Source organism: Saimiri boliviensis, chromosome 14, assembly GCF_048565385.1.
Source record: "Saimiri boliviensis isolate mSaiBol1 chromosome 14, mSaiBol1.pri, whole genome shotgun sequence".
In the NCBI taxonomy this organism is placed as follows: Eukaryota; Metazoa; Chordata; class Mammalia; order Primates; family Cebidae; genus Saimiri; species Saimiri boliviensis.
The window spans coordinates 49,626,685-49,640,031 of record NC_133462.1 but is presented as its reverse complement, the minus strand read 5'-3'; the positions used below and the strand labels follow the sequence as shown (position 1 = coordinate 49,640,031).

At 48.2% G+C, this 13,347-nt stretch overlaps 1 protein-coding gene across 1 annotated transcript; it reads right to left on the bottom strand.

Moving 5' to 3' along the window:
* Positions 1-2,438: 2,438 nt before the first annotated feature.
* Positions 2,439-7,827, bottom strand: CYB5R1 (cytochrome b5 reductase 1). Its single transcript, XM_003938292.3, has 9 exons — positions 7,719-7,827; positions 7,277-7,426; positions 7,056-7,128; positions 6,435-6,541; positions 5,966-6,095; positions 5,208-5,291; positions 4,225-4,310; positions 3,596-3,695; positions 2,439-3,234 (listed from the first exon to the last, which is right to left on the bottom strand). Exons 1-9 carry the CDS (start codon positions 7,731-7,733, stop codon positions 3,062-3,064), a joined length of 918 nt encoding a protein of 305 aa, XP_003938341.1. The 5' UTR covers positions 7,734-7,827; the 3' UTR covers positions 2,439-3,061.
* Between the last annotated feature and the right edge of the window lie 5,520 nt (positions 7,828-13,347).

Genomic DNA, 13,347 nt, shown 5'->3' with positions numbered 1-13,347 from the left:
GCTGTGTGACTTTACAGCCCATGCTCTGGAGACCCTGATACGGCAATACACAGTTGCTGAACAGCAATGTGGATCTTCCTCCTGTGACCAACCCTTCAACTCGCAGGATTATCATAGGGATTAAATTATGTGATGTAGAAAGAGTACTTGGCATAGTACCTGGTATATGGCTGTTAACTCAATTTTTTTTTTTTGGGGGGGGGACAGGTTCTCACTGTCACCTAGGCTGGAGTGCAGTAGTGGAATCATGAGATCATAGTTCACTGTGCAACTAGTGCCATTCTAATGGCAGAGAAAGCGACTCATTGTAATCTGACATAGGTGCCTCAGGGACGTGGGGTTAGTTCTCTTGGTCTCGGTTAAAAGCATGGGCTCTGAAGTCATATAGAGCCAAGCTACTGTCCCAGGCCAGCCTATGATCTTGAACACATAACTGAACCCCTCCAAATGATAATTACCTCATCTCCTCATCTGAAAAGTGGGAATAAAATAATAGCATTTCACTGGGTCTTTGTTAGGATTTAGTGAGATAATCCATGCAGGCTCTGATTATGAGACCCGGCCAATGCTAAGTGCTTTGTAAATGTTAGCTATTACCATGTTGCCCGACCCTCAGAAACTTCCCACTGTCCACAGGACTGGGTCCAGGTTTCTTCAGCATAGTGTTTCAAGGCCCTTTATGAATTGGTTCTAACCTCTCAGGCCTCATTGGAGACCATTTTCCCTCTGGCACGTTGGGCCTTGGTGAACTCGTTCTCTAAAGTGAACTTCTCTTTCATTCGTCCAGGCTGATCCTTCTGTTGGACTGCCCTTCTCATTGCTGCAAGATGCCAGCAGTTTACAATGCCCACTTCTAGGTTTGACTTTGGCCTCAGACAATCCTAAATTCAAATTTAGGCTCTGCCAGCCCCTGACCAGCTGTACGACCTTTGGCCAATTATTAATCTTCAACTCATATGAGTATCATAAGGATTAAATTATGTGCTATGGATCGAATACTTAGCATAGTTCCTGATATACAGCTATTAACTCAAAAATATTTTTCTTTGTATTTTTAGGGACAGGCTCTCACTCTGTCCTCTAGTCTGGAGTGCAGTGGTATGATCATAAGATCATAGCTCACCGCAGCCTCGAACTCCTGGGCTTTGAGGGATTCTCCCACCTCAGCCTCCCAAGTAGCTGGGCTATAGATTTGTGCCACCATGCCCAGTTAATTTGTAAATTTTTATTGTTTTTGTAGAGATAGGGTCTCACTATGTTGCCCTGACTGTAAAAAATGTTAGGTCTTTCTCCCCTTCCTTCCTTTCTGAATCTTTCTCAACCTCTTCCCAGCTGCACTTTGTATGTACCTCTGCTTGGTATTAGTCACAGTCTGTTATAATTATTTGTCACTTGTCTATCTTAGACTGTGAGTTCTTTGGGTGTCTCAGACCAGTCTTGGTCACACTTGTATCCTCAGGACCTAGCACAGTGCTTGGCACATGACAAGTCCTTAATAAACATTTGTATGTTGAGTGCATGAGGCAAAAACCCATGCCAGACAAGGAATGGTGATCTTCCATGAGGAAAATTCTCTTTACAATCCTGCGTCACTGTCTGAGCCCAACATTCCTAGGCAACATTTTCCTTTCTGGAGGTGACGTGGCTGAGACTGTGTTACAGAGCATAGTGCCATACACGTTAGCTGATCAAGAAATGCTGGATGGAAAAGCATCAACAGAATTTACTGATGCCTCTGTTCTAGGGAGGAGTGTATCCTGAGGGTCTCATAAACCTTTCTCTCAGGAGCCTCAGGAACAGCTATATATAGTTGTTGAGAAGCAGAAGAACAATGCTGACCGACCTTCTGAGCCCATCACATTGTTTTCTTCCAGTAAGACTAACAAAGAAGAATCTGGAGAGGCTGCCCTAGTCCTGCCCTAGGAAAGGGTTGGCCTTCCATAGCAGAGTAGATTGGCGCTCAGGACAGCTGGGCCTCGGGAAGGCCAACTCTGTCCAGGCATCAACAAGTCTGGCCGGGGCTGGTGATGTCAGGTTACTTTTTAAAGGAGATGGCTTCTCTTCCAAACAGAAAGGCAACACTTTGATTTGTGTGCCAGCTTCCCTGAAGGATAAATACGGTGAAGGATGGGCCAGAAGGAAGAAGGGGAAGAGTGGCATATTAAGGGAACACTGCGAGGGGCAGCTGGGCTCAGAAAAGTCCCCTCTAATGTGTGTTCTCCTTCCCCCACCTCAAGGGCCTCCAGGGAGAAGCAGAGCTCTGGCTCTGCTGAGACAGCTGCTGAGATGATCACTAAGTCTACTGGCAGCTCACATTTCAGCACGTGGTACAGCTTCTCAAAGGTTCTTTGGAACACCTGGGAGAGTTCCCTGCTGGCAAACCCTTCCTCCCCAGGTCTTCGGGCATTTGGAAACGAGGCCCCCAGACATGACAACCCTTTCAATATCACACAAGGGCCTTAGCCCCATTTATTTGCACAGCCAGGGGTTCCTGCCACAAACAGCAGTTTTAGATTATCAGTAGCTGTTTCCCTCGAGCCTGGGCAGGGGCTGAGAGAGACACACAGAAACACATCTTTCAGACTCCATGGAGTCTGAGAAACTGCCATCTCCATAAGGCCGCCTCTGGAAGTATGCTCCACTTACACTCACGTGTATGGATTTGCGCATAGGGAAAACAGTGAATATTAAGTAAGACTCATTGCAGAGACTGTTCCTTTCACCACAGACATAAAGAAGGTGAGATGCCATCAAGGAACTAGCCAATCTTGGACCAAGGGTACACGCTCCCTTTTTTCCCACTCCATGGAAGGAGCTGCTCCATGGACGCCTCCTGAACCTGTTGCCACGGGGAGATTTAGGGGGCCTTCCAAGGAGCGACTCAGCCTTGGCCCTCTTCCATGGCTGCAGGAATGTTGTTCCTGCAGGTACTATCCAGATTTCAGCTTTAGATGGAGCTGAAAAAGGCCAAAACTCTCAGGAAAGGAATCTAGGGCTTATAGTGCTTGAGTATGGGTGGGAGACAACTGCAGAGAACAGGACCAGGGAAGCTGGAGGATGCTCAGTAGGTGAATCGCATCTTTTGCGAGTAGCCCAGTTTGTCCAAGTTGGGATGGCAGGCCAGCTGCACCATTGGGGGCGGCCCACAAAGCAGCACCAGCACATCATCCCCTGGGGCAGGCAGGTGTTCCCGGATCATGTCGGCAGTCACAAAGCCCTTGCTGTAGGCCCAGTCTGAAGTATGGGGAGAAGAAAGTACTTACACTCTAGATACAAGCGGCAAAGGGTGTGATGCCATGAGAATGGGCCACTGGGAAGGGACCTGAAAGGCTCCTGAGAAAGTGTCAAGTTGTAGCAGCAGCTGGGAATGGGTACACTCAGCCTGCTTTAGGCTGAGCCATAGCAGCATAGCCATCCCTGTCACCCACCTGGCAAACAGGAACCCAAAGGAAAGGGACCAGATCACTGTGTCTGTGCACTCAGACTTTCAAGTTGGCAGTGTGAGGCAGGCCACTGAAGCCAGAACTCACAGACGGGCAAGCCCTTGGTTTTGATGATGAAGGGATAGTGGGATGTCCAGAAATGGGAGGGATACCTTTTGGGGGATGATCCAGAGTGAACCAGAGCTTAAAGCGATTGGGATAGCGGGCCTGCAGTTCCTCCAAGTCCTCCCGCAAGATGATATCCTTTTCCGTCTGGAAGGCAAAGGGGAAGGAAAGTCTTAAGGAACCTTCTCAGGCCCACATAAAAAATATTTTGCTGTTGTTTTGAATGTTAAAAAAAAAAAAAAGATAACAACAACAAAAAAGTATTTTGCTGCTACAACTTTCCAACTAGGAAAAAGAATGTTAAGGGAATGTCAAAATTCTAGGAAATATGCAAGACTTGCAGTGCTTTTAGGGAGTTCGGATGAGGAGAAGAGGGGAACCGCCTTTATCTACACATTATGAAGGAATACAGATGAATTAACCAAGAAGATCCAAGTTTCTCTGCTCCAGAGTAGATACCTGAAAAGTTTTCTTTCCTTGCTTGCCAGGAAAGGAATTTGATTCAGTGCTCTGCCCTTTCTCCTCCTTAGTAAAAGAGGGCCCTGTACCTTGGAGATGGGACCTTGGGCAGAGACTAAAACAGGGCACTGGGCCAGTTCTGCCCATTCTTACCATGTTTCTCAGCTCTACCCACACAGCAATTTTGAAGTCTTAGGGTGGAAGAAAGCAAACCAACCTGGTTGGCAAACAGCAGAAAGCACTGAGTTGGATCTTCGGGGACTTTCAGGATGGCCCGGATCAGCTGTAGCATTGGGGTGATTCCTGCATGAAGATACCCCACAGTGAAATGTACTGGCCACACTCTCTGCCCTGTCCTGGCTTCTTGGCTGACTAGCCTTTTCATCTTAATTCTGCTCATTCATCACTCTGCTCCATTTTCCTTTAGCATTCCCATCCTCGAAACTCCTCCTGCATATTCTCCAATATCTACATTTCCAGACACCCTCCAAATTCATGTAAGTTCATATTGTAGAAATCTTTCTTAGGAACCAATCTAAGACTCTTCTGAAAGTCCCTTGGAAGCTAGGACTCCCATGTCAGATGACTCCAGGTACTTCCGGATTCAGTGATGAGGGTTCTAGAACACTGTACTGGGAGAGAGGTTAAGTGCATATACTTAGGAATCAGGCAGAGCCAGATACTAATCTTACTCCAGGCCATTACCAGTTAAATAACCCTGTGGAAATCATTTAGCCTCTCTGGACCTCCATTGTCTCTCTGTAAAAGGGAAAGGCTAATACCTACTTCATAGATATATACATACATATGTGTCTAATTTATATGTCTAATGTATAGCAGCCTATTAGGCTACATACAGTGTCTACTATTAGACTACATAGTGTCTAATACATTGTTGTGTGCAATGTTTCTTTCTTCCTGGCTAGTCATTCCTAGCTGCTTCCCTCTTCTGTCACCTAAAATGTATTAGATCCTTTCAATATGAGGAAAGCTCACTTGATTTGGATTTCTCTAATTCCATCAGTTAAAATTTTTTTTGGTTTCTACCTGCTTATGAGTTTGTTTTTCAGATACTAGGGAGCTCTAAGCATTGCCAGAAATCCCCTGATGAACAACTTGGCTATGATTACCAGTCTCCAGAGGGTCACTTAGGAAAACAATCAACAATGGTGGGAGAGAAAGACCCTCCGTGTAATGCACCTGTCCCGCCGGCAATCATTCCCAGTTTCTTCGCCACTCGGGGTTCTGGTGGAGATTTCTTGTTGGGCTGAATGTTAAAATGCCCTGAGAAATCAGGTGAAGAGAGCAATGGAATAATAAAGTCAATACAGCAAATTTAGAAAACAAATGCAGAATTGAAAATCTGCCCAAGCCCAGTTGAGCAGCTGCTATGAAATCTGATCCTGGAACTTGGGTGGAAGTTTGAGTTGAGCCAGCCCTGACAATAATACACTTGAGGGACAATGGAGCCAGGGCTATCTGTGAGTCAGTTCAGGGCCTCGAGGCATATCAGCTGCCTCTGGCAAAGTGTCACTCCCTGGTGAAGGAGACAGGCACGGAGCCAGATGTGAATCTATTTTCCCAAGTGGTACACAGCAGCTCCAGGGACTTGCTAATGCACCCAGCTGTTCCCATGGGAAGGGCTGAAAGCTATCTCTGGCTCTCTCCATAGCTCACCCTGGCGGGGGTGGGCTGGGGCGCAAATTTTTGAAGGAGGGAAGAGGGGCACATGTTTGCTTTAGTAATCTCCACAGCTGCCATGGCTAGGGAATTCAGGTGGGTGAGGAACTGCTCCCTGGGGCAAATGAGGCTGAGAAACATGCCTTTCTATTATATCAGTGCTATGTTTAGAAGGAAGGGCGGCCTGGCCCTTACACACATGTACACACACGTGTGCACACAGACATATGGGAACTGGTAAAGTGGGAGACAGGCTCAAGGAGAGGACAGGTCAGTACCTTTTCCAGTGTAAGTGAGCAATCCGCTTGGCCCCCGAAACTCCACTACATCCCCAATCTTCAGGCTGTCCAGATACTGAGACATCTTCCCTCCCTCAGGAAATTTGGGGTGCACACCCTTCAGGTAGACCTTATAAGACAGAGAGAAAAATACCTTATTTGGAATATCACTTTGAAGCTTTAAGGTGGAGGAAAGCAAACCAACCTGGCTGGCAAAAAGCAGAAAGCATTGGGTTGGATCTGCAGGGACTTTCAGGATGACTAAACGCATGTTGACTAAACCTCCCTGAGGCTGGGGCAGGGATCAGCTATGTGCTGCTATCTTTTCCATGCAGAAAGAAAGTCTACATACTTTCTTCACATCCACAAAGTACATGCCATTTCCTGCTATCAGGCAAATCTTAGAAATTTCTACAAATCCCAGAAAGAAGGTGTAAGCAGCCCCTAGTGTCCCTTCCTAGTCCCTTACCTTGATGACAAGATCCACGTAGCCTTGATCCTCATCACTGGTGACAGGAGTGTATGGCCTGATGACCAGGCTGCCATCAATTCGGGCGGAGAGGTAGATATGTTTGCCTGGGGACGTGCAGAGAGCTACATAAGGGCTGTCTGTGATGTGCTGCTCTCAAAATACTCGAGAGATTTGAGAGAACAAGATGTCTTGCTTCCTGTTGTGGTGCCAAGGAGCTACCAGGCAGGGAAGATTCACCCTGTTGAGCCCTCAGTTGGATCCCTCATAAAACCCCAGTTGAGGAAAACACTTAACAGTTAGTGCCAGGACCTTGACAGTTGAGTCAGAAGGGTCTGGGCAATGGGAAGAAGTTAGTAGTGCTTGCTCAGAGGGAGTAATAAGCAAATCCTGCAGGGAAGAGGCAAGACTGTTGAGTGTTAAAGCTGGTTGGAGGTCACGGAAGCCACACCCTAGAGGGGCCCAGTGGCACTTCACAGCTTGGAGGATGCAGAGCCAAGTCGGGGAAGGGGAGTGGTGTGAGGAGCAAACAGGTTGAAGCAGCATGTTTCATGAGACCCCAGGAGGGGAGTCACCTTCTGAGGATACCAGGGAAAGGAGTCCATTCCACACTTTCCTTACCCACAGGCAGCCCCAAAGTGTGGTGGGCGGTGGGCAGGGCAAAGCGGAACCTCTTGGTGTTGTGGCTCACAGTCTGGAGGGTGGAGGATACAAGTGTTTCACCAAGCACGCCTGGCACTGCCACATCCCTTGGGTATCCCAACCACCGTGGGTACTGTCCCCTCCATGCCAGGAACACTCTGGTCCCTTCCTCTACCCTGCCCCTTTCTTCCCCAACTTACTGTCTTGTCTAGCAGTCGCAGCAGGTACTTTTCATTGGGGTCCAGGAGAGTGACCTGAGGCCGGCGGGACCTCCGAACCAAGTAGGAGCCCACAGCCAGGCCGAGCAGAGTGACCAGCCCCACCCCCAGGGAGGCCAGCAGGACGGGGCTCTGTGGGTAGAGAAGGCAGCGTGACCGCCAGGCTGGGGAAGAGCCCCGGGCGCAGGTGGTGACCGTTCCAGGGGTGGCGACCCCGAGCTCCAGCGCGGAGGCATGCCAAGGGCAGAGGGGTAACTTGGCAGGGTCCTGATCCCAGGTGTAAGGGACCGGCACGCCAGCATCCAGGGTGGGCCCAGAGCCCTACAGGGCGGGGTCGGCAGCGACAGCCCCTGGTCTGGAGCTGAGTGGCTAGAACCAGATGGGGAGGGGTCTCCCAGTGGAGGATACGGAACAGGGGTCTTACCGACTGGATACCCATGACGGAGCGCCTTGTCCTCCACCACCCGCCGGCAGACAGATCCCACAATGCGCCGCGGGGCGGGTCGGAGGGCGGGGCAGGCTAGAGGCGGAGCCTGACAGGAGGCGGGACCTTGCGGCGGAGGGGGGGGCAGGAGGCGGGGCCTGGCGGTGGGGGGGGGGGGGTCTGTCGGGGGAGGGGCCTAGCAGATGTCGGGGGCGGGGCCTGTTGGAGGCGGGGCCTGCAGAGGCGGGCCTGGCCTTCACTGCGCCCCACCTTCACCCTCCGTTACTGGTGGCTCTCGCGCGCAGGGTCTCCGGGGCTTATCCGAGTTTTTTTTTTTTTTTTTTTTTGAGACGGAGCCTCGCTCTCTCACCCAGGCTGAAGTGCAGTAGCGCAATCTCGGCTCATTGAACCTCCGCCTCCCGGGTTCACGTGGTTCTCGTGCTTCAACCTCTCGAGTATGTGGGACTACAGGCGTGCACCACTTTGCCCGGCTATTATTTATTTATTTATTTTTGTATTTTTAGTAGAGACGTTGTTGGTCAGGCTGGTCTCGAACTCCAGACGTCAAATGATCCGCCCGTTTCGGCTTCCCAAATTGTGGGATTACATGCGTGGGCTTTCGCGCTCGGCCCCAAGATATTTTAAGACCGCAGCTCAAGCGCCTCCTCCCAGTGAAGTGGTCCTTGCCACTTTGACCCACTTATATTCGAACAGGATGAGAGTTCTGCCTATTATGGTAGAACCACGCAAAATTGGGGGATTGGAAATTTCTTGACTCTGCCAGTGCTGAGCGGAGAGTGTAACGATGAACCCGAGAGAGGCTTAAAGTAGAGCAGAAGGGCCTCAAGTTAAGAATTGTGTAGTCATCTTAGTTTTTCAATTGGCTGAATTGCAGCAAAAGAATGGAACAGCCTGGAGGAGTCTCTTACAGAAGTGAACAGTGGCATGGCAAATTCATTTCCTGCTACCTTTTGACAAAAGACTGATTTTGTTTACAGCGCCAAGCCGTCAGGCTATCTAGATCATTCAGGAACTTCCTTCGGCTTTAGAGTCCAAGCTACACATCCTGATTTGGGTTCTTGTGCCTTTAGGATCAAAAAAAAAAAAAAAAAAAAAAAAAAAAAAAAAAAAAAAGGGCGGGGGGCGGCTTTGGAGGCCGGGTGCAGGTTCTCACGCTTGTAATCCCAGCACTTTGGGAGCCGAGGTGGGCAGATCGCATGAGGTCAGGAGTTCAAGACCAGCCTGACCAATATGGTGAAAGACTGTCTCTACTAAAATTACAAAAATTAGCCGGGCTGGTGGCCTGCTCCTGCAGTCCCAGCTACTTGGGAGGCTGAGGCAGGAGACTCCCTCGAACTCAGGAGGCAGAGGTTGCAGTGAGCCAAGATTGCACCACTGCAATCCAGCTGGCCTGGGAAACACAGCAATACTCCATCTCAAAAAAAAAAAGGGTGGGGGCTTTGGAGCCAGAGTGTACAGAATAAGAATTTTGCCTCTATCACTTATTGGCTCTGTGACTTTAGGTAACTTACTCAACCTGAGTTTCTTATCTCCAGTTGGATATATATGATTGTCTATAGATGGATAGCATCTAGTTCACAGCCTTGGCATGAGGCTTCAATGAGCTATGTTAATGTGCTTAGTGTAATGCCTTGTCATAAAGCAAACTATTCAACAATGGCAGCTACTATTATAGCTCAAAAGACAGCAGGGAGGATCAGCCAGGGTTTTAGGAATGAGCTCTGTGCAGGGCACAAGCATGGGACAGGGGGAGGCAGGAAAAGACATCAGGAGCCACTGGAGCTACGAATCTCCCAAGGTGATCATTCTTTCTCATACATGAGTTTCTCAACTAGACTGACATTCGCTCTTTTATGTACAGTGATGGATGAGATCTCTGCAGATGTCATTGTCAACATCTTAAGCTAATGCCATCAGGGCAACAGGGACATTGGAGCCCATTTTCAGTTGTATTTGGTGAACTTTGTGAATGATCCAAAAGATAGTTAGTATTCCTTTTCCGCTGCACTGGCTTAAAATATTCCTCAGACCCCAGTACATGTTCCTCTGAATTTTTGAAGCAGCCGGCATGCACAGTGACTTCGGGGAAGTGAGTGTGCCAGGGCATGGTGACGTGCCAATCTGTGCAGAGAGGGTTGAAAAGGAGAAGGAAGGGATCCTTCCTCTTTTCTGTTTCTAGAGAATGAGGCGATTGTGTTTCAGGGCTTCTGACGCCCCCACTGCTGGCTTGGTTAAGAACACACTGCTGATGCTTGTCACTGGCTGAAGAGGTTCTAGGCCCTCCTCCGTCTAGTGGATAGATATGGCAAAGGAGGGGGAGGTATGGAACCAAAGGAGAGCATAACTACAACTCTCTCAGTGACTGCATTTTCTGAATCCCAAAGTGGCACATTCTAACAAGTATGAGTCGATCACCGGGAACCACAGGACGGAATGGTTGAGTGTGGGCTTACCCTGGAAACTGTCGTTCTCAATAGTGGGAAAGCTCCTTCATTCCTGAAAATGAATGCTGCAGGAGTGGTGGGCTGCTGCCTTGAGTGGGACAGAGGTGGGATCTGATGACCTGGCAGGTCTTCCTGTCTCAGATTCTGTGGTGAACTCTACTCCACTGTGACTCACGGTAATCTTTCATTATTCTTTGTCTGGAGGAAAATATAGGTATTTCTGAATTTTTATTTAACCCAATCTTTTAAGTTTAGGATTTCCTCCTGGGTAATAGTAAAGAATAGAACAGGTTGGGCTCATGCCTTTAATCCCTTCACTTTGGGAGGCTGGGGCAGGTGGATCACTTGAGCCCAAGAGTTTGAGACCAGCCTCGGCAACATGGCAAAATCCTTTCTCTACAAAAACACAAAAATTAGCCGAGCGCTATGGCGCTCGCCTGTAGTCCCAGCTACTAAAATAGATACAAAATATACTTAATATCTGGCTGGTTTCACCACTTCCATTGCCACCACTCTGGTCTAAACCACCATCTTTTCTTGCTTGGATTCCTGCAGAAGCATCCTAACTGGCCTGTTTCCATGCTTGTTCCTCTATAATCTAGTCTCTACATAGCAGGCAGAGTATTACTTTCATAACTGCAGCCAGATCATGCCTAACCATTCACTGGAAACCCTGCAGTTCCTCTGCTTCACACTTGTTTATTATCTTCGTTGTTTCTCCTGCACTTTAGTGTGTAAGCTCCATGAGGGTTGCAAACTTGGTCTGTTTACCCATGAACCTCAAGTGGCTAGGATAATGCAAATAATAAAAGAGTCAATTATTTGTTCTAGGAAAATAATTATACACAAAATATAATCACAGATTGCTACTGTTTAACCAAGAGGTCAAGGCCAGGCTGGTGGCTCAAGCCTGTAATCCCAGCACTTTGGGAGGCCGAGGCGGGTGGATCACGAGGTCGAGACATCGAGACCATCCTGGTCAACATGGTGAAACCCCGTCTCTACTAAAAATACAAAAATTAGCTGGGCATGGTGGCACGTGCCTGTAATCTCAGCTACTCAGGAGGCTGAGGCAGGAGAATTGCCTGAACCCAGGAGGCGGAGGTTGCGGTGAGCCGAGATCGCGCCATTGCACTCCAGCCTGGGTAACAAGAGCGAAACTCCGTCTCAAAAAAAAAAAAAAAAAGAGTGAAACTCTGTCTCAAAAACAAAAACAAAAACAAAAACAAAACAAAACAAAACAAAAAAACAGGTCAAACAATTCCCAAGCACAGTGAAGCTTCTAGGCTGACTTGCCACATTGCCATAAATCCAACCAGTAAGAAAACAGTGGGCCCTTTAGTTCCCATGACACAGCAGGCAGCATGGGCTTAAGGTTTCAAAAATGCCCCTTTCCCCAAAAGTTCCAAGAGGGAACTTGGTGAGCAGTAGGGAGGTTGAGTGGGCCTGGGTGGATGCCAAGCACAGAGTGGATCTGCCTCACAGCTGAGAAATGCTAAGCCTAGGAAACCCCCAGTCTTATAAGGGACCACTAGCAAGCCTGCCCAATCTTTGTCCCACAGGGAGTCATTATCTTTATTTTCTTGGTTAACAAAGAAATCTCTAGGAAGGGAGAAGAGGGGAGATCTTACTATCCCTTAATATGGCTGGAGAACCATGCCTCTAAATCTCTCCCAGACGGAGTCACTGTCTTTATGAATAAATCTGCCCCCAGTCAAAGGAGACACTACCTCTAGCTTCTAAGGTTGTTTGCTGCCCACATATCCTGGAAAAGATAGTCCGAGATGTAGAAATGCTTTGGAGAATTGTCTCCCAACAACTACTTGTTCAGCAGTGAATATTTTACAAAAGCATCAAAATGTAATTATTAATTCAACTATATTGAAAGAATGGGGCCAGGTGAGGTGGCTCATACCTGTGATACCAACACTTTGGGAGGCCAAGGCGGGTAGATCACTTGAGACCAGGAGTTTGAGACCAGCCTGGCCAACATGGTGAAACCTTGTCTCTACTAAAAATACAAAAATTAGCCAGGTGTGGTGGTGCGTGCCTGTAATTCCAATTACTCAGGAGGCTGAGAAATGAAAATCGCTTGAACCCAGAACAGATGTTGCAGTGAGCTGAGATTACATCGCTGCATTCCAGCCTGGGTGACAGTGTGAGACTCTGTCTAAAAAAAAAAAAAAAGAAAAGAAAAGAAAAGAAAAAGGGAGAATAATAGAAGAAAGAGATATTTGTTGAGTTGAATAAAAGGATATGTCCTAACATGACAAGGAATTGTTTATAATACATTTTAAAATGGCAATGTAAGTATATTATTTAGAAAGATGGGTGCAACACTAGAAGAAATAGTAGAGAGCCTTACAGTTATGTTTAGGGAACAGAACTGGGGCCAAAGATGCGGCTATCCTCTCTCCGCCCCTCCTCTCCTTTCTCCCCTCCCCTTCTCCCTTCCTTCCCCGCTTCTCCCTTCCCCTCCCTGCCCCCACCCCTCCCCTCCTCCCTTTCCTTCCCCCTCCTCCCTTCCCCTCTCACCCCCACTTCCCTCACCTCCCCTTCCCCATCCCTTCCTTTCCTTTTCCTCCCACCCCTTCCCTGCTTCCCTCCCTTCCCCTCCCCTCCCTTCCCCTCCTTTTCCTTTTCTTTCTGGCATTTCACTCTTGTTGCTTAGACTGGAGTGCAATGGCATGATCTCAGCTCACCACAACCTCTGCCTCCTGGGTTCAACTGATCCTTCTGCCTCAGCCTCCCTAGTAGCCAGGATTACAGGCATGCATGACCGGCTAATTTTGTATTTTTAGTAGAGACAGCATTTCTCGAACTCCTGACCTCAGGTGATCTGCCTGCCTTGGCCTCCCAAAGTGCTGGGATTGCAGGTGTGGGCCACCATGCCTGGCTAGGGCTGTTTTTCATTATAATCCTTCTGTTGCTATTATTTTTTTTAATCTCCAATGATCTGTGATCATGCTTCATTGAACCTGATTGATCAGCAGCCTTTGATCTAGCTGATTATTGCCTGCTTTTGGAACACTGTCCTCACAGCACACATAATTGGTTTCCCTCCTACCTCTTTATCTACCCTTTCCCACTTTCTTTTCCTAGTTCCCCTTCATCTGCTCTACCTCTTAATGTTGAAATGATCCAGGGAGAGGTCCTTGCTAATC

What these genes read in the sequence shown, in the direction of transcription:
- CYB5R1 (XM_003938292.3), bottom strand. An exon ending in CACTTTGGGGCTGCCTGTGG is followed by an intron (nt 6,542 to 7,055) that starts GTAAGGAAAGTG and finishes GCACGTCCCCAG; the next exon opens with GCAAACATATCTACCTCTCC. An exon ending in AATGATTGCCGGCGGGACAG is followed by an intron (nt 4,311 to 5,207) that starts GTGCATTACACG and finishes ATCTTCATGCAG; the next exon opens with GAATCACCCCAATGCTACAG.